Consider the following 19,649-nt stretch of genomic DNA (forward strand, 5'->3'; position numbering starts at 1 on the left):
AGTATGGGTTCAAGTCCTGACTTGGTTACTCCCTTACTGTGGCACTTGGGTGAAGGACCCATCTACCCCCTCTCTGTGCCTAAGATTCCTCACATGTAAATGGAATAATAAGAGTTCCAATCTTATGATGATGGTGGTGGTCGTCTCTACTTTTCCCCTGCAGGGCCGCAGCACCACCACCAAGGCTAAGAAACCGCCTGGAGAGAATGACTTTGAGACCATCAAGCTCATAAGCAATGGTGCCTACGGGTGAGCCACCCGGGGCTCTGGCGGGGGGAGGGTGGCGGAGGCCGGGTGTCTCGGAGGTGATGGCCGGTCCTCGCTCTCTCCCCCTGCAGCGCTGTCTACCTCGTGCGGCACCGTGACACAAGACAGCGCTTTGCCATGAAGAAGATCAACAAACAGAACCTGATCTTGCGCAACCAGATCCAGCAGGCCTTCGTGGAGCGTGATATACTCACCTTTGCCGAGAACCCCTTTGTGGTCGGCATGTTCTGCTCCTTTGAGACCCGGCGCCACCTCTGCATGGTCATGGAATACGTGGAAGGTGTGGCTGCCTATAGGACCGCAGGGAAGATGGGGGGATGCATGCTGGTCATGCTGGCCTAGCAGCCTGTCTGAGCCCTAGTCACCATATTGACTATCCCCCTGTATGTTTATCTACCTATTTAACTATTCAGTCATTGAATATCGTCTCATCTGTTTATAACCTAGCCGTCTATTGGTTTATCTATCTGTTTTCATTTCATTCAATATAGGACATCCATCCAAATACCCACCCATCCGTCCTCCACCCATTCATTTGCTAACCTATAAGTTTTTCCATCCATCTATCCATCCATCCATCCATCCACCCATCCATCCACTCATCCATCCATCTACTCATCCATCCATCTATCCATCCATCCATCCCTCCATCCACCCATCCATCCTTTCCATCCCATTCATCCATCTGTCCAGCTATCCATCCCATCCATCTATCCAATATCCCATCCATCCATCCCATCCATCCAATCATTTGATTATCCATCCCTTTGTTCATTCAGATGATCTGTTATCCATTATCCATTTATTTTAAAAAATTAATAGACTTTGTTTTTTAGAGTATTTTAGATTTACCAAAAAATTGACTGGAAAGTACATTGAGTTCCCACATACCCCCTTTCCTCACAGTTTCCTCTATTCTTGACATGTGTTTGTTATAATCGAACATTTGTTATAATTGAACCAATATAGATACATGATTTTTTTTTAAATTTTATTTATTTATTTGACACAGAGAGAGAGATCATAAGCAGGCAGAAAGGCAGGCAGAGAGAGAGGGGGAAGCAGGCTCCCCGCCGAGCAGAGAGCCCGATGCGGGGCTCGATCCCAGGACCCCGAGACCATGACCCGAGCCAAAGTGAGAGGCTCAACCCTCTGAGCCACCCAGGTGCCCCTAAATACATGATTATTAACTGAAGTCCCTACAGCAGGGTTCACTCTTTGCTTTGCACATCTATTTTTTTTAAAGATAATTTACTTATTTATTTATTTGATAGAGAGAGAGAGAGATCACAAGTAGGCAGAGAGGCAGGCAGAGAGAGAGGGGGAAACAGAGAGCCCGATGCGGGACTCGATCCCAGGACCCTGGGATCATGACCAGAGCCAAAGGCGGAGGCTTTAACCCACTGAGCCACCCAGGCGCCCCCTCTCTACCCATCTTCTCATGTATCTAGCCATTTAGTCACCCATCCATGTGTTCACCCACCTACTCAGCCCTCATCCATCCATCAACAACCATGTATCCATTTATCAGTCCATCACCTACCCTTCTATTTACTATCCATATTTTGATTCCTCCGTCCACAACTCTGTTCTAGCAGCCTCTCATCCTACCTGGCCGCCTCCCTCCATTTGTCCCCAATTTATCCATCAGCCTATCCACCCATCCATCTACTATGCAGGTAGCCAGCTGCCAATGTACACTTTTTTCAACTGTTTATCCGCCCATCCATGCTTATATTCACCCAAATATTAATTCATCTATTGCCTCAAACACCCATACTGTGGTTATTAAGACACACATGGTCTTATGGAGTCACACTATGCTGCCCCCAAGCCTTTAGTCAACCATACATTCACTCAACAGATGTTCCCTCATGGTTTTCTTCATGCCACGTGCTGTGCTAGGCGCTGATGGCACAGTTGGGATCCAGACAGACACACCTCTCCCTCGTGTAGGTTACATTCTGGTCTGTGTAGTCAGACAATAAACAAGCCAAAGGAGACCAGGTGATGTCGTATATGAGCATGGCATTGTCAGGGAGAGGAATCCCAGGCACAAAGTCTCTTAAGTGAGAAGGTGTCTGGATTTGGAGGAGCAGTGAGGAGGCCAATAAAGCCAGAGCCAAGTGAGCAAGCCCGAGGGAGAGTGGGGGGAGGTGAAGATGGAGAGATGATGGGGGCTGAGCAGGCCAAGCCTTCTGGAGCCCCGAATGGCATTGGATTTTACTCCTGGTACGACAGACATCAGCTATAATGTTTTAAGCAGAGCCGAAATGATCTGATTTATGTTTTGAGGATATCCATTCAGTTGCTTCAGTGAGGGCAGAAGCAAGGAGACAAGGAGATCCAGATGGAGGTGACAGCACACATTTAAGGTCATGTGCCTCCTGAGTGTTGCCCAGCCTCAAAGTCTCATTTGGAAGTCAATCCAGCTTGGTTCTCATCATAAGTGTGTGTCAGGATTGCCTAGGATTGTGGCCAAATGCAGATTCCTGAGCCCCACCCTTAGAGAGTCCGTCTGATTTTGTCAGTTTCTGACACTGAGCTAAATCTGGCTGAAGCAGAAAGAAAGAAAGAGGGAAAGAAAGAGAGAGAGAGAGGGAAAGGAAGGAAGGAAAGATGAAAAGAAGGAAGGAAAAGAGATTGACATGATTAAAAAAAATCATGTCGCTTTCAGGAATGGTTGTATCTGGGTACTCAAACCATGTCACCAGGAATCTCTTCATTTCTTGACTCTGCTTTTGCATGTGTGGACTTTCCTCTAGACAGGCCCTGACAAAGCAGAGTTGCAATCCAGCAGATGGTAGTTTACATCCTGAGTTCAGCCATCTTTGTGAAAATAGAAGGGAAAGTCTGAGGGCTGATTCACTGAAGCGACCTGGGTTACATGCTGACCCAGCCGCTGCACCTGGAAGAAAATCCGGCCCTTGTAAGAGAAGTTAGGAATGGGTGTTAGGAGACCAAAATACAAATGCTGTTTATAGTAAACCTGGTAGGGGCCAGGAACCTACATTTTAAGGCCCCAGACCCTCAAGATTCAGACTCCAGGAGATCAAGGGCCATGCTCCCAGACTCAGTCAGTAAGTAGGTAGGCTTTTATCCTAACCAGATCTTACCTCCACCATCGACTCCCCGCATGATCCAACAACCTCTCTCTGGGTCTCAATCCCCTCCTGTGTGACATTGGCCAATTAGATTAACTTGGTGGGAATGGCTAAGAGGAAGAGAGAAGCCTGGTAGAGGGCACTCCCCATGGGGTCTGGGGAGAGGAGGCCCCTCTCCGAGCATCAGTTTTCCTTAGCTATAAAATGAGAGGCATGTGAGGCGAGGACATGGTGCATGGTGTGTGCCCAGCTCTGGGCAGAGGGTGCCTCCCTCTTCACGTGGGCCAACTCCGTCCCCCACAGGGGGGGACTGCGCCACCCTGCTGAAGAACATCGGGGCGCTGCCTGTGGAGATGGCCCGCATGTACTTCGCGGAGACGGTGCTGGCCCTGGAGTACTTGCACAACTACGGCATCGTGCACCGGGACCTCAAGCCTGACAAGTGAGCCCTTCCCATCACCTCCTTCCCACCCCTCGGACAGCCCCGGCCTGAGAGGACCAGGAGGGAAGTGGATATGGGCCTCACTTCTGAGACCCACCCCCCTCAACACACACTCATTGCAGCTTGCTCATCACCTCTATGGGCCACATCAAGCTCACGGATTTTGGCCTTTCCAAGATGGGACTTATGAGTCTCACCACCAACCTGTATGAAGGCCACATTGAGAAGGACGCCCGGGAGTTCCTGGACAAACAGGTGTGTGTGCGGGCATGGGGGTCACTGTGGGTGGAGTGATCTGACAGAACGGGGGGCCCCAGGGCCTGGTGGGGGGCTCGGCTCTCCCTCGAGGCCCCTCCTGCGGCCAGGGCGCAGGCTGACGGCCTGCCCCCAGGTGTGCGGGACCCCAGAGTACATCGCACCCGAGGTCATCTTGCGCCAGGGATACGGCAAGCCGGTGGACTGGTGGGCCATGGGCATCATTCTCTATGAGTTCCTGGTGGGCTGCGTGCCCTTCTTTGGCGACACACCTGAAGAACTCTTTGGACAGGTCATCAGTGGTGCGTGCCTCTATGGGGGGGCAGGCGGGGCCCCGGGGACCTGGGCCAGCCCAAAGTTTTGTAGACTCCAAGAGTGACCCCCAGCCCTGCCTTTTCTGCAGATGACATCCTGTGGCCAGAGGGGGACGAGGCCCTGCCCACTGATGCCCAGCTCCTGATATCCAGCCTCCTGCAGACCAACCCCCTGGTCCGGCTAGGGGCAGGTAAGGGGTCTGATTTTCAGAGAAACTAAGGACTGGGAGCTATTGCCAGAGAGAACTCCAAGTCCAAGTGGTCTGAGGCTATCTGCGGGGTTGGCCTTCAGCGGTCTCTGGAATCCCCTCCTCTCCTCCCCTCCTCCCTCCACCACTCCCTCCCCAGGAGGTGCTTTTGAGGTGAAGCAGCACAGTTTCTTTCGAGACCTGGACTGGACAGGACTGCTGAGGCAGAAGGCCGAGTTCATCCCCCACCTGGAGTCCGAGGACGACACGAGCTACTTCGACAGTGAGTAGGGACAGGGGGCGGGATCCGGTGAGAGGGGCCCTCGGTTAGGCCTAGGATGGTACCCTAGATGAATAGGGAACGACCCAGCCCCAGCCGGAGGAGAGGGCTGAAGTTGTGGTCGGTGCGTGGATTGCTCAGAGGCCTGGCCTGGCATGGAGCGCCCTAGGTGGGATCTGGAGGTGTGGCTTTCCTGGAGCCTCCGAAAGTGGGGCGGGGACCCAGCCTGGGGGCGGGGCCTGAATCTGACCCGAGATAGGGCCGGGGCCTGGCAGGGGCGTGGCGGGACCTGCGGGCCGGGCTGGAACGAGGATCCGGTTCCGGTGGGGGTGTGATCTGAGGCTTGGACCAGTGCCCGCGGTTATGGCCCACCCCCCAATCCTCAGCCCGCTCAGACAGGTATCACCACGTGAACTCCTATGATGAGGATGACACGACCGAAGAGGAGCCTGTGGAAATACGCCAGTTCTCCTCTTGCTCCCCGCGCTTCAGCAAGGTGGGCCAAGGCTGCGCTAGGGGTGGGGTGAGACCCAGGGAGGGCGGGGCCTGGGCGGAGGCGGGTCTTTGCTTCCCCCCAACAACCGCTTGAGGAGGCGAAGGGTGGTGGGTCCGCAGTGGGGCGGGGCTGAGGAGACAGGAGAGCAGGGTTCCAGGCGTGAGGTCTCACGCGGGGGAATTACTGAGGGGATAAGAGATCTGGGGTGATAAGGCCTGCGGGGGAGGCAGCCTGGGGGTCTTGGGACTGGCCTGTGGCATTGAGTGGAATCTGCCGGGACCCTGGACAGATGTGGAAGGGAGGCCCACGGTGGGGCGGAGCTAGTTCTGGACGGGGCGGGGTCAGGGGGCCCGGGGCAAGGCTTGGCAAGGCTGGGCGAAGTCTAGCTTTGAGAAACAGCGCGCAAGGGGGTTCAGGGCCTAGGCCGGGCGAGAGTATACATAACTGGGTGAAGCCTGGGGAGGTGGGGCACGAAGGAGGCCATATTCTTGAGGGCATGGGCGGTTGTGGAGAGGGGTCTGAGTTGAAGAATTGTAGGTGGTCGGGGTACTTCTCAGAATTGGGCGGGACCCGGCCTTGGGGGTGGAGCGTAGTTTGGGCGGGTCCAGTAGTGGGGAGCGGATTGGTTCGCGAGCGAAGGCGGGAACTGGGGCGGAGCTTGCCTCCCACCACCACCACTTGCCGGCTGGTTCAGGTGTATAGCAGCATGGAGCAACTGTCGCAGCACGAGCCCAAGACCCCGGTGGCGGCAGCGGGGGCCAGCAAGCGGGAGCCGAGCGCCAAAGGCCCAGAGGAGAAGGCGGCCGGCAAGCGGGAGGGCCTGGGAGGCCTGACCCTGCGCGAGAAAACCTGGAGAGGGGGCTCCCCGGAGATGTGAGCGGGTTCAGGGCTGGGGTTGGGGGCGGGGCCCAAAGGGGCGTGTCTCTTCTGATCACTACCCCTTCTTGCAGCAAGCGTTTCTCGGCTTCCGAGGCCAGTTTCCTGGAGGGGGAGGCCAGTCCCCCGCTGGGCGCGCGCCGCCGTTTCTCCGCGCTGCTGGAGCCCAGCCGCTTCAGCGCCCCCCAAGAGGACGAGGATGAGGGCCGGTTGCGCAGGCCTCCCCGGCCCAGCTCTGACCCCCCGGGCTCGCTGGATGCGCGGGCCCAGAAAGAGGCTGCTCAAGGGGATGGCACCCCCAGCGCTGGGGACTCCGACGCCAGTGAGTGCCCCCTACTGCCGCCTTCCTCAATTCCTCAGTGGCCATGTAATGAGCACTGCAGTGAGCGTGGTGCTGTTTATGCAAGAGCTCACCCACAATTCACACTCCAGCCTGGGGATTCTCATCAACATGGGGAACACCCCATATTCCCTGCTCAGTCAACAAATGTATTAGAGCGCTCCTCTGTATCAGGAGGTGTGCTAGATGGATACGTTACCTGCTTTCGTGAAACTCACAAGTAAGAGAAGCGGGAAGAGCATTCCAGGCAGAGGGAACAGCATGCAGGAAGTCCGTGGCCTTGGACTGACCCCTAACCCACCTGCTCTGTTGCAGCTGACCGCCCACGCCCAGGTGACCTCTGTCCACCCTCGAAGGATGGGGACTCATCCAGTCCAAGGGCCACCAATGACCTGGTTCTGCGCCGGGCGCGGCACCAGCAGCTGTCAGGAGACCCCGCAGTAGAGAAGAGACCTTCTCGAACCGGGGGCAAAGTCATCAAGTCAGCTTCTGCCACTGCTTTGTCTGTCATGATTCCTGCAGGTGACGCTGGGCTCCACGTAGCAGGGGAGGGGCTGTCTCCATTTGCGCCAGGATAGGCCAATGAGAACACTGTATTTTCTCTGTTCACAATGATTGGCTCTGGGATGGACCAATGAGAACCCTGGGACTTTGACTCGGGAGGAATGAGGAGCAGCTACAGGGAAAGGTTTATCTTGTTGGCTCCATCTCTGACCATGATTCTGTGTCTGCAGTGGACCCCCATGGAAGCTCACCCCTGGCCAGTCCCATGTCCCCACGATCTCTTTCCTCTAACCCATCCTCACGGGACTCCTCACCCAGCCGGGACTACTCACCAGCTGTCAGTGGGCTCCGCTCCCCTATCACCATCCAACGCTCTGGCAAGAAGTACGGCTTCACACTGCGTGCCATTCGGGTCTACATGGGTGATTCGGATGTCTATAGTGTCCATCACATTGTCTGGGTGAGCATACAATGCTTGGAGTCTGTCCCGAGGTGAGGGGTGGGTGGGTGGGCGAGAGGGGAAGAAGGTCCCCCAGGGATAAGGGACAGCTCAAACTGTAGAACCATGACCTAGATAAGAGTCCTCTGTGAGCTGTGCGCTCACTTCCATTTCTGAGCCTCAGTTTCCTCATTTGTCAATTGGGGAGAATGATTACTGGTTCATAAGGTGTTAAGAGGGTTGCTGTGCATACAGAGCTCGGCGTCTGGCACAGAAGCGCGGGGAGCATTTTTCGTTACTATAACTCTGACCCTACCCCTGTGGGGTGTCTTGTCCCCAGCACGTGGAAGAGGGGGGCCCAGCCCAAGAGGCCGGGCTTTGTGCTGGTGACCTCATTACGCACGTGAACGGAGAGCCTGTGCATGGCATGGTGCATCCTGAAGTCGTCGAGCTGATCCTTAAGGTGCGTGCAGGGGAGGGAGCACCCTGCGGGGAGGGCCAGGGAGGGTTGGAAACATCCTGGGGAACTGGAGCTGCCTGAGCAGCTTCCAGCAGAGCATTTCTCTCCTTTCTTCCCCTAGAGTGGCAATAAGGTAGCAGTGACTACAACGCCCTTCGAAAATACCTCCATTCGCATTGGCCCTGCACGGCGCAGCAGCTACAAAGCCAAAATGGCTAGGAGGAACAAGCGGCCCTCTGCCAAGGAGGGTCAGGAGAGGTGAGTGGGGCCAAATGCAGTTGGCAGGCCTATAATCAGCAGGCTGAGGGAACGCTTGTGTTTTTGTGGTGGTGGTGTTGTATGAGCAGTGGGAGGGGCTAAGGTGGGAGGTAGTGAGAACCTGTGAAGGAAAGCGCCCAGGTTAAGTGGCCGGCTGGGCCATCAAGCAAAAATAAGAGGACAGAGAGAGAAGGGCTAGGAAAGTGGGAGAAGTCCGGAAAGGAAGCTGTGCCAGGTTTCTAGGCTGGGCGAAAAACCTTGTGGGAGGTGTCTTGGGAGATGGGCAGGGCCAGCACTTGTCAGTTAAAGAGGGTGCTGTTCGGGAGCCGGTCCTGACCTGTCGGATAGATAAAGACGGCTGGGAGGACTGGGAGAAGGGATTTCCCTGTGAAATGAGCACACTAGGCAAGACTGGGCCAACTGAAATCGTTTCTTCCCTTTGAGGTAGGAGAAGCGAAGAGAGGTGGGTGGGGCTAGGAGACTTGTGTTTTGATCAGAGGGTTTGGCGGTTTGGCCTGGAAAGTCGTTGAGTGGGGATTTGAGTGAGAGGAGCCAGACAAAACTTGAGTCAGGTGAATTTCTTCCAGCCCTCCTTAGGTAGGTGGCCGCTGGAGGGGGAGGGGCTAGAGAGGTGGGCGGGGCCAGAAAAGGATGGTCCTGCGTGGATGGGTGTTTTCCTGGTTTGGGCTAGGAGCCACCTGAAAGGAATGGGGGCCTGAGCTGGGAGGAGCCAAATGGGACCAGCGTTAAGGGAAGTTCTTTCGGTTTTGATAGGTGGGTGGCAGCTGGAGAGGGAGGGGCTTGGAGGGGTGGGCGGTCCCCAGGGGCCGACGTGCGGCCCTAAAATGGAAGGAAGCCAGGAGTTCTGGAACTTGGTGAAGGGTAGGTGGCCCCCTCTTTGTCCCCCAGCAAGAAGCGCAGCTCCCTCTTCCGCAAGATCACAAAGCAGTCAAACCTGCTGCACACTAGCCGCTCGCTGTCGTCGCTGAACCGGTCGCTGTCGTCCAGCGACAGCCTCCCGGGCTCGCCCACGCACGGGCTGCCTGCACGCTCGCCTACCCACAGCTACCGCTCCACGCCCGACTCCGCCTACCTAGGTACGCTCTGCGCCTGCGCGCGGCGGGCCGAGCGGCGCAGGGTGGCGGGTCTGTGCCCTGGTTGTGCCCGCAGCGCGCGACAGCCCCTCTCGCCCACCCGCAGGCGCCTCCTCCCAGAGCAGCTCGCCAGCCTCGAGCACGCCCAACTCGCCAGCGTCATCGGCGTCGCACCACATCCGGCCCAGCACGCTCCACGGCCTGTCGCCGAAATTGCACCGCCAGTACCGCTCTGCGCGCTGCAAGTCGGCTGGCAATATCCCGCTGTCGCCGCTGGCACACACGCCATCCCCGACACAGGCATCGCCGCCGCCGCTGCCAGGCCACACGGTGGGCAGCTCGCACACGACGCAGAGCTTCCCTGCGAAGCTGCACTCGTCACCGCCCGTGGTGCGCCCGCGCCCCAAGAGTGCCGAGCCCCCGCGGTCGCCGCTCCTCAAACGCGTGCAGTCAGCAGAGAAGCTGGGAGCCTCGCTGGGCGCCGACAAGAAGGGCGCACTGCGCAAACACAGCCTCGAGGTGGGCCACCCAGATTTCCGCAAGGACTTCCACGGCGAGCTGGCACTGCATAGCCTCGCCGAGTCTGACGGCGAGACACCCCCCGTCGAGGGCCCTGGCACACCTAGGCAGGTGGCTGTCCGTCGCCTGGGCCGCCAAGAGTCGCCCCTGAGCTTGGGCGCGGACCCACTGCTGCCTGAAGGCGCTCCCAGGCTGCCGGTGTCCAGTAAGGAGAAGGAGTCTCCGGGTGGTGCTGAGGCCTGCACCCCACCCCGTGCGACGACCCCCGGGGGCCGGACCCTGGAGCGGGACCCCAGCGGCACACGGCACCAGAGCGTGCAGACAGAGGATGGAGTGGGTGGGGTGGCCAGGGCTGTGGCAAAGGCCGCGCTGAGCCCAGTGCAGGAACATGAGACCGGCAGGCGCAGCAGTTCGGGTGAGGCAGGCACACCCCCGGTGCCAATTGTCGTAGAGCCTGTGCGTCTGGGGGCCAAGGCCATGGCACCCCAACCTCCTGGTGCAGACTCCAAAGGGTTGCGGGAATCCACATCCCTGGCGCCTCCTGCCCCTGAGGTCCCCCGGGGTCGGGAGTGCTGGGTGCTGGAGGTGGTGGAGGAGCGGACCATGCTGAGCGGGCCTCGCTCCAAGCCTACCTCCCCCAAACTCTCTCCAGAACCCCAAGCCCCCTCCCCAGCCCCCACAAAGAACGCGCCCAGCAGTGCAGGGCCCCCAGTCCCACCCACTTCCCTCTTGGTCCCAGCCACGAAGCCTGAGGTGGGGCTGACCTCCCGGTGTCCTGCTGAAACTATACCCCCAGCAGGCCTGACCAAAAAAGGTGCCCCCTGTCCCACGCCTCCAGGCCCGTAGCCGAGGGGGCCACTGGCCCTGCTCTGTACAGCCACCTGTATACATATGTACACATATAAATAAAGTGTGTCTGTGCTGTGTGAGCTTTCTGGGGCTCACCCCACCCCTGGCGGGGCAAGACATTGTGTTTCTGCCCCCTTGCCTGTGTGCGTCTCGAGGCCTGAATACCATCGAGAAGGGAGGTGAGTCTTGGGTATACCCTTCCTGTGGTCCTACTTTGGGTCTCACTTATGCATCAGCTGTCCCCAGACCTTTAGGGAGAGAAGAAGGGCTGTAGTGTTGTCTGGAGTCCCAGTCCCCACTTGAAGAAAAAGGTTAATAGTCCTGTCCACCAATTTCCTTTTATTTCTCAACAGTCCTAACAGTCCTGAATCACGTATTGTGATTCTCATTTGGCAGATGAGTAAATGGAATCACAAGTTAAGGCACATAATTAAGCTCACACAATTAGGCATTAAACTGGGGATCAAGCTGAAGTCCCAAGAGGTTTCTGAGCCTTAGCTCTTATGTGCTCTGCTCAGATTCCTGGAGAGAAGGTTCTCTTCTCCCCACAGGGTTTCCAGGCTTTCACCAGAGGCTGGAAGGCCTTCCACAGGGCTGGCAGCCGGGCACATAATGTGCCGCCACCCCGCTGCTCCTCTCTGAGGTTACGATTCATGTCACCCACACAGGCCCAGGGCCCTTCTGGGGCTACACACCACTTGGAGTGGTCTTCTGTGGCACTGAAGGTTGGCCCAGCTGGCCCAGGGAAAGCTATCTGGGTCACGTCCAACACATGCTGGAGCCTGGAGCAGTTGGAGGGTAGGATGCCATGAGAGTTTTGCCAGAATTGGACCTGCAAGTTACTGCCAAGGGCTTCTGCCAACCAGCCAGAATACAGGTCTGTGGAGGATGGAAAAGGGGCATGGACAGGGTCAGGGTCATTGCTAGGACCACTTCCCCTTTCTGAGCTCAGTTTCTTCAGTTGTCAATTCCTGGAGACACAAGGAATGACAACATTAAAACTAATAGCCCTTACCAAATGCTTTATAGGCATCACTTCATAATCTGTTAAAGTAGTAGATACCAGTGTCCCCATTTCTCAGATGGGTTAAACGGGGGCTCTGGTTAAATCACACATCACATAGCCAGAAACCAATATGTGAACCCAGGTCTGTTAGTTGTCTACCTCTCATCGATTGTCGCTGTCAAAGAGTCCTAGTCCTTATTCCTGACCTGCCCTTAGCCATGGACACAACAGGCACCCCCTCTGCAGAAAATAGCTTTGCAACCCTCAACTTCAAGACTCACCATCTCCAAATTTTCCAAATTTGGCAAAGCTCTGGAATGTGTCCCCTGCCTTGGATGTGAGTGTTACACTGCTGTTCCAGGGGCCATGGAGAACATGGTGGCCCTCAACCACATCTTCCAGATGGGGGACTTTCTGAGCGAAGGTGGCATCTAGCTTGTGGTCATACACTAGGGGGTAGGTGTAGGTCAGCTGTCTGCCTGGAGGGCAAAGGTAGAGAAAATGAGGGACTGTTCCACATTCTGGCCTGGAAATCAGGGATTCACTTTGCCTCCCTGTCCACACTCACCAATCTTCCCAAACTCAGTGAGGGGAAAAGACACACAGAGCAGGGTCTGCCCGTAGTTTCGGGCACTAGAAGGCCAGCTGTATGCAGCAGAGCAGGCAGGTGGTGGGAAGTGCGGAACACTGTGGACCAGCCAGAAGCCCCCTTCTTGGTCCAGGAGCAGCACACCTGAACCAGAAGACAGGGGTCAGGAGGACTGCTTAAGGCATCCCAAAAAGCACATGTACCACCAGGAACATCCTCCGTTTGCAGGGGACCTGGAGAAGGTGTGGGCAGTGTCAAAACCACTGCTGAGCTCAGTTTCTGCAGCTGTTAATTCTCGCAGTCAAGAAGAAAAACAATATAATAAGGAAGCAGATGTTCAGAGTCTGACAGAGCACCCCCTCCACCACCCCATCCCTGGGCAGGGCAGGGGTTAGCTGGGGAAAATGCATAAGAACACCAGAGCCCTTCCCCAGCCCCAACCCTGGACTCACCCTTTGTGTGCCCCCGGCTAGACAAGTTCTGAGCCCTGCTGGAGTTAGGTGGCTGGTCATTGTATAGCAGGAAGGCGAGCTGAGGGGAGATGGATGGGGCAACTTGAAATTTCCCCCCAAGCTGGGTCTTAGAGTCTTATTCCAGGTTCAGCCCAGGCGCTCCCTCACCTGACTGGCATTCTGGTACAGAGGCAGCAAGCTGCGGCCCACGGCCCCCGCCGGGCTGTAGATGGGCCCCGCGCCATCGCGCCAGCCCCCTGAGTCCTTATCCATGTACTTGTATCGCAGTCCGCTCTGCGCTGCATCCCCGGGCCCGCTCTGGGCTGGCAGCTTGTAGACAACGAACCTTAGAGTTGAGGAATGGGAGAAATGGAGGGAGGGGAAGACGGGGAACCCCAGGCTTCGCCCAACTGCGGAACAGCCCCCAGGCCCACCCCGGGAGACGGTCGGCGCCTGCCCACTCACCAGTCCACAGGCTGCCCCGAGTCCCCATAGCAGGACAGGGTCCTTACAGGGACCCACAGCAGCGCGGCCAGGAGCAGCGGGCTCAGCATGGCCATGCCCTTGGGTAGAGGAATCTGTGTTGGGGCCCGGAACGCCAGGTCACGAGCTGGGCCGGGCCGGCCCCTAGAGGACTTTCAGTTCCTCAGACAGGCGTGGGAACCCCAGCCGGAACCTCACGAGGATGGAGACGCCCGTGAGACAGAGAAGCTGAGATTTGAGTCAGTTCTGCGCCTCCGGAGGCGGGGCTTCCTTTCCGACAGTCACTCCCCTCAGGCATCGCCTCCCGCTTCCGGCCGACTCAACTCTTGATATACTCCACCCACCGGTCAGGCTCAGGACACGCCTCCCACGGCCACATGGTTCCCCCCCCCTCCCGCCTTCGACTCCTTTCCCTGCCAATCATAGCTCAGATCCCTCTGCTAGGCCCCGCCTCCGTCTCTTTCTACTGTGGTTAGTCTCAAACCGCTCTTCGCCGCTAATACCGCGCTGCTCCGGCTCCTGGGTCAAAAGCGGTCTTGGATTTTTTTTTTTTTCCTTTTCCGTCTTACAACCTAAGGTCTACCTCTTGTGATCTTTGCTCTTTTAAGGGGCGCTTGTGCTCCTGGTCCTCCCCCTTTTCATTCCACATGTTTTCCTGGGGCCCGCCTGAGCTAGCTATTCGAGGGAATAGTTTGTGCTTGCTTCAGCAGCACCTGTATTCAAGGGAATATTTTGGATCGGGTCACGGTGGAGGGTGATGGGGCTCTGGGGCCAGGCTGAAGGCTGAATGAATGTACCTGGGGTTCAAGGCAGGAGACAAGGACTATTTAGGCTAAACTTGGGGTGTGGTGGGGAGGGGAGGCAAAGCTTCCAGTGCCAAGAGGGGTCTCTGAAGTTTACATGATGTTGTGAAGGTGTGTATGGCCCCCAATCTCACCCCTGAGAGTAAAGCTTCCTCCCATCTCCCAGCACCCAAAACCCACAAAGTCAGGCCGACGCTGAAAGCCTTTATCTGGAAGGGGCATTGGTACAGGACCCATAACCATTCACAGCAGATCCAGCCACTATCCAGGGCTTCATTAGCCACGGTGTGAAGGCCCCGCTTCTAGGCCCAGAGTCTCCGGGAACCTTCACCCCACAACCACTCCCACTGCCCAGGGCCTCTTGTAAGATGGTCTGAGGGTCCAGCTCTCTGAGGGTCTGTCTCTCTGTCCGAAATGTCTGAGTGTCCAACTGAGTCCGTTTATTTGGAGGTCTGTCTCTGTCTCGCTGTATCTGTGGGACCATTGGATGTCTCCGTGTAGCTCCTGCGACTGAGGACGTGTGGGACCTTTGGTTGGAGGCTCCCCCAGGTCTGTCTATGGGCCAGTCCTTGATCTTTGGGTGGATCTGTGGGGCCGCGCGAATCCAAGAGAGATTGGATTCAAGAGAGGGTCCATCTGAGGGAAAACCACCCTGTGTGGATCTGCTCTTGTTCCATCCCCAACCCCCAGGAAGGGTCCAAATGTTGGGGCGGGTCTCAAAGATGACGCTTCATGTGCAGGGCCAGGTGATCGGAGCGTGAAAAAGCGCGCGGGCAGAGCTGACAGCGGAAGGGGCGCTGTCCAGTGTGCTTCCGGTAGTGGCGGGTCAGTTCGTCTGAGCGCGCGAACCTCCAGCCACAGCCGTCCCACGTGCAGGCGTAGGGCTTCTCCCCTGGGGGGGGGGTGGATGGGGGATGCGGAAGCCTTGAGCACCCCTGTCTGCCCCCCCCCTCCCCCGGCTGCCTCTGCGTCTGATCGCACTTCTTTGCTCAGCCTTGGTCGGTTCTAGGATGAGGCAAGGGAGGCGCCCACCGCGCAAAACGTAGGGAGGAGCTCACTCTCAGGGCAAGGCCGGGATTCTGCACCCACGTCCGGCCTCTGCGACCTCGACCCTTCTTCTGTACCTGCACTTGGCGCCAAACCCATTCTCATTTCCTGGGCCCAAGTCGTGTTCCCTACTCCATCGGCTTCATTTCCTGTTCCCTATTATCCTGCCTCTGAGTCCTAAAGCCATCCTCACCTTCGTCCTTTGGTTTGGCTCCCTGTGTTCCAGCCCCTCCCTTGTAGGACCCTCCAGCTGCTGCCCAGTTCTGCCCCCCCGCCCCTCAACCTGCCCCGGCCTTGGCCCTAGAGCCTCGAAATCCAAGCCATGTCCCAGGTGATGTTCTCTCCCTATGCTACTCCTGGCCTCTCCACCTGCGTCTCTGCACAGCACTGCACACAAGGCCCTACCCTCTCCTAAATTTAGGACTCACCCTTCCACCTCCCCCCAACCTCTATTCCACAGCCCCGCCCCCGTCTTAGGATCCCTGGGACCCGGCTTCTCCTCCCATGTCCACCCTCCTTTCCCAGCTATTCCCTCTATCCCTCTGGACCTGCCTCCGCATCTGGGCTCCGGAAACTGACTCTGGCCCTGTCTCCCCTCCTGCGTGCCGCCACGCCCCCTACAGTCTGGCTCCGCCTCCCTGGCAAGCAACCCTTGCTTTATACTCTTGCCCCTAATTCGGCTTTCCGCTTGCCCCGTACCTGAACCCTCTGTCTTTGACTCGGCGCTTAGCATTCTAAGCTTGTTCCCTCTCCCCAGTCCCTCCTCTAGCCCGCCCCCTCTGTCACCGGTCAGGCTTTCTGCTCTTTAGCCCTTCGGCTGCCCAGGTCTTAGCCCTTCTGTTCCCCGAAACGCTCCTCAGGTTCCCCAGGCTGTCTCTTTACCCCCACCCTCCTCCCGCAATGCTGCCTCTCAGGCTCCCGAGGTCCTAGACTGGCTCCCAGCTCCCTCTGCCTTGCCCGTAGCTCCGAAATTCTACTCTAGTTCCGCCCCCTGCTCGGGTTTTCCAGCTCCCCAGCCACTCGCGGCTCCTGAGACCCATCCTCCAGCCCCCGTGCCCCGCTCTCTCACCTGTGTGCGTACGCAGATGAGCCTTTAGGTGTGAGCTCTTGGTGTAGCTCTTCCCACAGCCCGGGTGCGTGCACGTGTGCGCCGCCTGCCTCTTGCGCGCCCACGATCGCCGGCTGCGTTTGGATGGCGCGGCGTCCGCGATCCCTCCGGGGTCTCCTGCTGTTCCCCGGAGTCCCGCACCCGCCGTCCCGGGTCCCAGACAACTCAAGAAAGAAGGGGGTGCTGTGGGGCCGGGCGCGGGCGCCGGGAGCCCGCGGAAGAGCTGGAAGTGACCTTGGTACTGCGGCACCGGGTACAGCGCTGGGTACCCGGACAGCAGCCCGTAGGGGGCGCCTGGCGCCGCGGGCATTGAAAGCCCGGTCCGCGAGAAGTAGCTGCCGGCGGAGCCCGCACCTGGCCCGGGGTACACCGGCTGCAGCGGGAGTGCCTTGGGCTCGGGGGCTGGGCCCAGGGCTGAGCCCACGAAGGCATCCGGGGCTGGGGCTCTTGGGGCCGGGCGTGCCCAGCCCGGGTGCTCCTCGGGACCCAAGAGCCCAGCCACCAGCCCTGGGCCGCCCACATAGGGGCTGGGAGTCTCCGGTGGCAGCGGCGGCGGCGGGAATTGCACCCCGGAGCACTCGCCTGGCGCCAAAGCGCAGGTTTGGGGCGCGCCGCCGGGCTCTGGGCACGAGAAATTGGTGAGAAGGAGATCCAGATCCCAGGCGGTGGCCGAGTCCCTCTCGTCGTCTTCGTCCTCCCTGGGTGCGTCCTGCGACTCTGGCCTCACGTGGAGGGGCAGCCCGGTGGGATCAGGGGGTCCCGGACCCAAGTCCTGCACCTCCTCAGAGCGCCACCACTGGGGAGGGAGCCGGTAGCGTGAGGCTTCGGTGGATACCAGGGTACCCTGCCCAGAGATGGAGAGGGCTGGATGCCCCGATGGGGGCAGGCTGGCCAGAGGCTCTGGGAAGGGGTCTTGTTTGCTTGTCTGTCATGTCAGTCTGTCCCCCTCCCTTACACTGCACACTCCCTCCAGCTCCCCTCCAAGTCCAGGGACAGAGGTCTATGGGTCTGGCTGGAGACCCAAGATAAGACTGACATTATCTGGAGCCACACTCAGGCATGGGGGAAGGGTGGCAGAGTTAGGCATGGAAGGCTGGGTGGGGGGGTAGCCTTGCCTCAGTTTCCCCCAGACCCTCCCTCTCCTTCCCTGACCCCCCCAAATTAATTCCCAAGATTAAATTCCTGCAATGCTGTTTCCCCCTGGTATCTGGTCTTGTCTTACTGTGGACTGCTGCACTGTTCAGCTTCAAACCTCAGGGTTCTTTCTTTCTCTTTCTTTCTTTCCTTCTTTCTTTCTTTCTTTCTTTCCTTCTAAGTAAGCTCTATGCCCAACATGGGGCTTGAACTCACGACCCTGAGATCAAGAGTTGCACGTTCTACCTACTCAGCCAGTCAGGTGCCCCTCCAAGCCTCAGTTTTATATGACAAAAATAGGTCCTTAGACCAAGTTCAGAGCCCTGGCCTGGACTGAGGACCCCCAGTCTTAGCTAAGATTCAGAGCAACATGGAGACTAGACCCTGCAAGCTCTAACCACAGCCCAGGACCCAGCCCACCCACCTACACCCCACCTGGCCCCTCCCAAGCTCTAACCACAGCCCAGGACCCCAGCCCGCCCACCTACACCCGACCTGGCCCCACCTTGAGCAAGTCCTCCTGTGTGTCCGGGAAGGGGCCCAGGGTGGTCAGCGTGCTGATGGAGGGCAGGGCGGTCTCAGCTGCGGCCATGGCCGGCTGGTGCCCACCCTGGGCCTCAGGCCTCCTCTCCCTCCGTGGCCTCGTGGGCTCTGAGACACCAATGGCCCCTTGGAGGGCTCCTCTCTGCCCTCAGCTGATTGGCTGCAGCCCCTGATAAGAGGCAGGCAAGGCGGGGGTCACTGTTTCTGGGGAAGAGACCTCATTTCAGCCTGTTTAGGGGCTGGGCCTTAAGGACTGACCCTGGATCTAAAGCCAAGTCAAGTTCAGGGGCTGGGGGCTCAGAAGTTGAGGGTTCAGGTGTTGGGTAAAGCGAGGCACTAAGTCTCCACAAAAGGAGAGACTAAGGGGGGGCCTCTTAGTTACCTTCCTACAGAAGGGGTGATAGGCAGAATGGGGATCCTGGGAAGGGATTTCGAGACCCCATTTGCTGTGACTGGGGCCCTGTAGCTCTCCCCCTCCCCAATAAACAGCAGCGGCCATGTGGATGGCGGGACTTGGCATGAAGTCCCTGCCAAGCCAAGCATTATCAGAGGCCCCAGATGTTGGAGGCTGCTATCGGGTGGGGGCCCAGAACAGCCGAAGCTCTGTTCCCGATGAGTGGGAGGGTTGGGGCTGGGGCTTCATAATGGGTTGGTTTGAAATTGCCTGGGTTGTGAGTTCCCAGGGTCTGAGTCCAGCGCCGGGAGGAGCCCCTCCCAATCCGCTGCTGCTGTTGACCATGAACCCTCTGGGTGGTGCTGGGAGGAGTCAGGCCTTGTGGAGGGGGAGGCTGCCATGACCACAGTTGCTCCAGTGTGATGGGGCTGGGGCAGGGGAAGTGACCCCCTCTGCTGGGTGAAATAAGATGGTGGGATCAGGCCACAGGAAGTACCTGATGATAAGCAGGAGACCCTTAGCAACCCCTGCTCTGGGTCTGGCTGCTGTTTGATTGCTGCCCCACACGGGGGAGGAATCCAAGCTTCTACATAGGGACCTCCACTGTTGTGCCCTGGGAGTCCAGGTGGAGGCTATGGACACATCATAGACACCTAGTTCACGGTCACATCCACACACAACTGGTGGTTACATTGTGACCCAGATTCCTGGTCCCCCAGTCACACAGACCATAGAGTCCCTGTACATGGAATTGCGTGTCTGCATATCGTGTAGACTAGGCACAGATACCCAATTTCCAGACACAAAAACACAGCTATACAACACATTGATTACACAGTGATATAGTCACACAGTCTCTCAGACATAAAATTCACAATCACACAGATGGATACTGACACAATCACACACTGCTCCAGAAACACACAGCAGCACACAACCATTCACACACACACACACACACACACACAGCTACACATCAGACACAACCATTCACGGAACCATATGAAACCTACAACCTGACATATTCACGCCCCCTGTCACTGTCACAGTTTGTCATTGGTCAAACGATTGCATAGTTACCAATGCCCAACCGTAGGGGGCAGAGCCAGTCAAAGACAGACAACCCTGCCAACATGGAATCAAACATTCCAATAGTGAAAAACACACAACCCTGCCCAGGCACATGTCACCACAGACACACAATCAGAGTTGGTGCATCGCAAAAGTTGCACATTGCACAAAAAGGCAAAATATTATCATGGGCCACAAGGGGAGTGGGAAGCAAGTAATACAGAAGCCAGCTCACGCACCAACTATGAGGGCCACAGAGAGAGAAAGTGGAACCCCGTAAACTGCTGGGGGGAATGGAAAATGTAGCTACTGCAGGAAAGTCTGATGATTCTTC

General features: G+C 57.6%; 3 protein-coding genes across 5 annotated transcripts in view; 1 reads left to right on the forward strand and 2 right to left on the reverse strand.

The window, feature by feature from the left end:
- MAST1 (microtubule associated serine/threonine kinase 1) overlaps positions 1-10,800 on the forward strand; it is a 30,951-nt gene extending 20,151 nt beyond the window's left edge. For 2 of the 3 annotated variants that reach the window (XM_032884138.1, XM_032884137.1), the window contains 16 exons: positions 164-249; positions 339-547; positions 3,675-3,813; positions 3,936-4,068; positions 4,205-4,370; positions 4,472-4,573; positions 4,731-4,853; positions 5,237-5,346; positions 6,041-6,219; positions 6,297-6,544; positions 6,878-7,084; positions 7,297-7,526; positions 7,846-7,968; positions 8,087-8,223; positions 9,133-9,320; positions 9,424-10,800. In XM_032884138.1, the coding sequence (XP_032740029.1) occupies positions 164-249; positions 339-547; positions 3,675-3,813; positions 3,936-4,068; positions 4,205-4,370; positions 4,472-4,573; positions 4,731-4,853; positions 5,237-5,346; positions 6,041-6,219; positions 6,297-6,544; positions 6,878-7,084; positions 7,297-7,526; positions 7,846-7,968; positions 8,087-8,223; positions 9,133-9,320; positions 9,424-10,682 (3,639 nt within the window). In that variant the 3' untranslated portion in view covers positions 10,683-10,800. The remainder of the gene's footprint in view (positions 1-163; positions 250-338; positions 548-3,674; positions 3,814-3,935; positions 4,069-4,204; positions 4,371-4,471; positions 4,574-4,730; positions 4,854-5,236; positions 5,347-6,040; positions 6,220-6,296; positions 6,545-6,877; positions 7,085-7,296; positions 7,527-7,845; positions 7,969-8,086; positions 8,224-9,132; positions 9,321-9,423) is intronic. The other variant, XM_032884139.1, reaches the window with a different exon arrangement.
- Positions 10,801-11,005: 205 nt separating this feature from the next.
- Positions 11,006-13,480, reverse strand: DNASE2 (deoxyribonuclease 2, lysosomal). The gene is given in 7 exon segments (XM_032884142.1): positions 11,006-11,221; positions 11,224-11,564; positions 11,973-12,170; positions 12,260-12,424; positions 12,733-12,811; positions 12,901-13,078; positions 13,198-13,480. Coding segments are annotated over 7 exon segments (1,098 nt in total). The 5' UTR covers positions 13,293-13,480; the 3' UTR covers positions 11,006-11,179.
- A 705-nt stretch (positions 13,481-14,185) lies between these two features.
- Positions 14,186-17,940, reverse strand: KLF1 (Kruppel like factor 1). The gene is made up of 3 exons (XM_032883504.1): positions 17,813-17,940; positions 16,135-17,017; positions 14,186-14,910 (listed from the first exon to the last, which is right to left on the reverse strand). Exons 1-3 carry the CDS (start codon positions 17,897-17,899, stop codon positions 14,735-14,737), a joined length of 1,146 nt encoding a protein of 381 aa, XP_032739395.1. The 5' UTR covers positions 17,900-17,940; the 3' UTR covers positions 14,186-14,734.
- Positions 17,941-19,649: the final 1,709 nt, after the last annotated feature.

This window comes from Lontra canadensis, unplaced genomic scaffold, assembly GCF_010015895.1.
Source record: "Lontra canadensis isolate GAN:19392208 unplaced genomic scaffold, GSC_riverotter_1.0 scaffold88, whole genome shotgun sequence".
Taxonomy (NCBI): Eukaryota; Metazoa; Chordata; class Mammalia; order Carnivora; family Mustelidae; genus Lontra; species Lontra canadensis.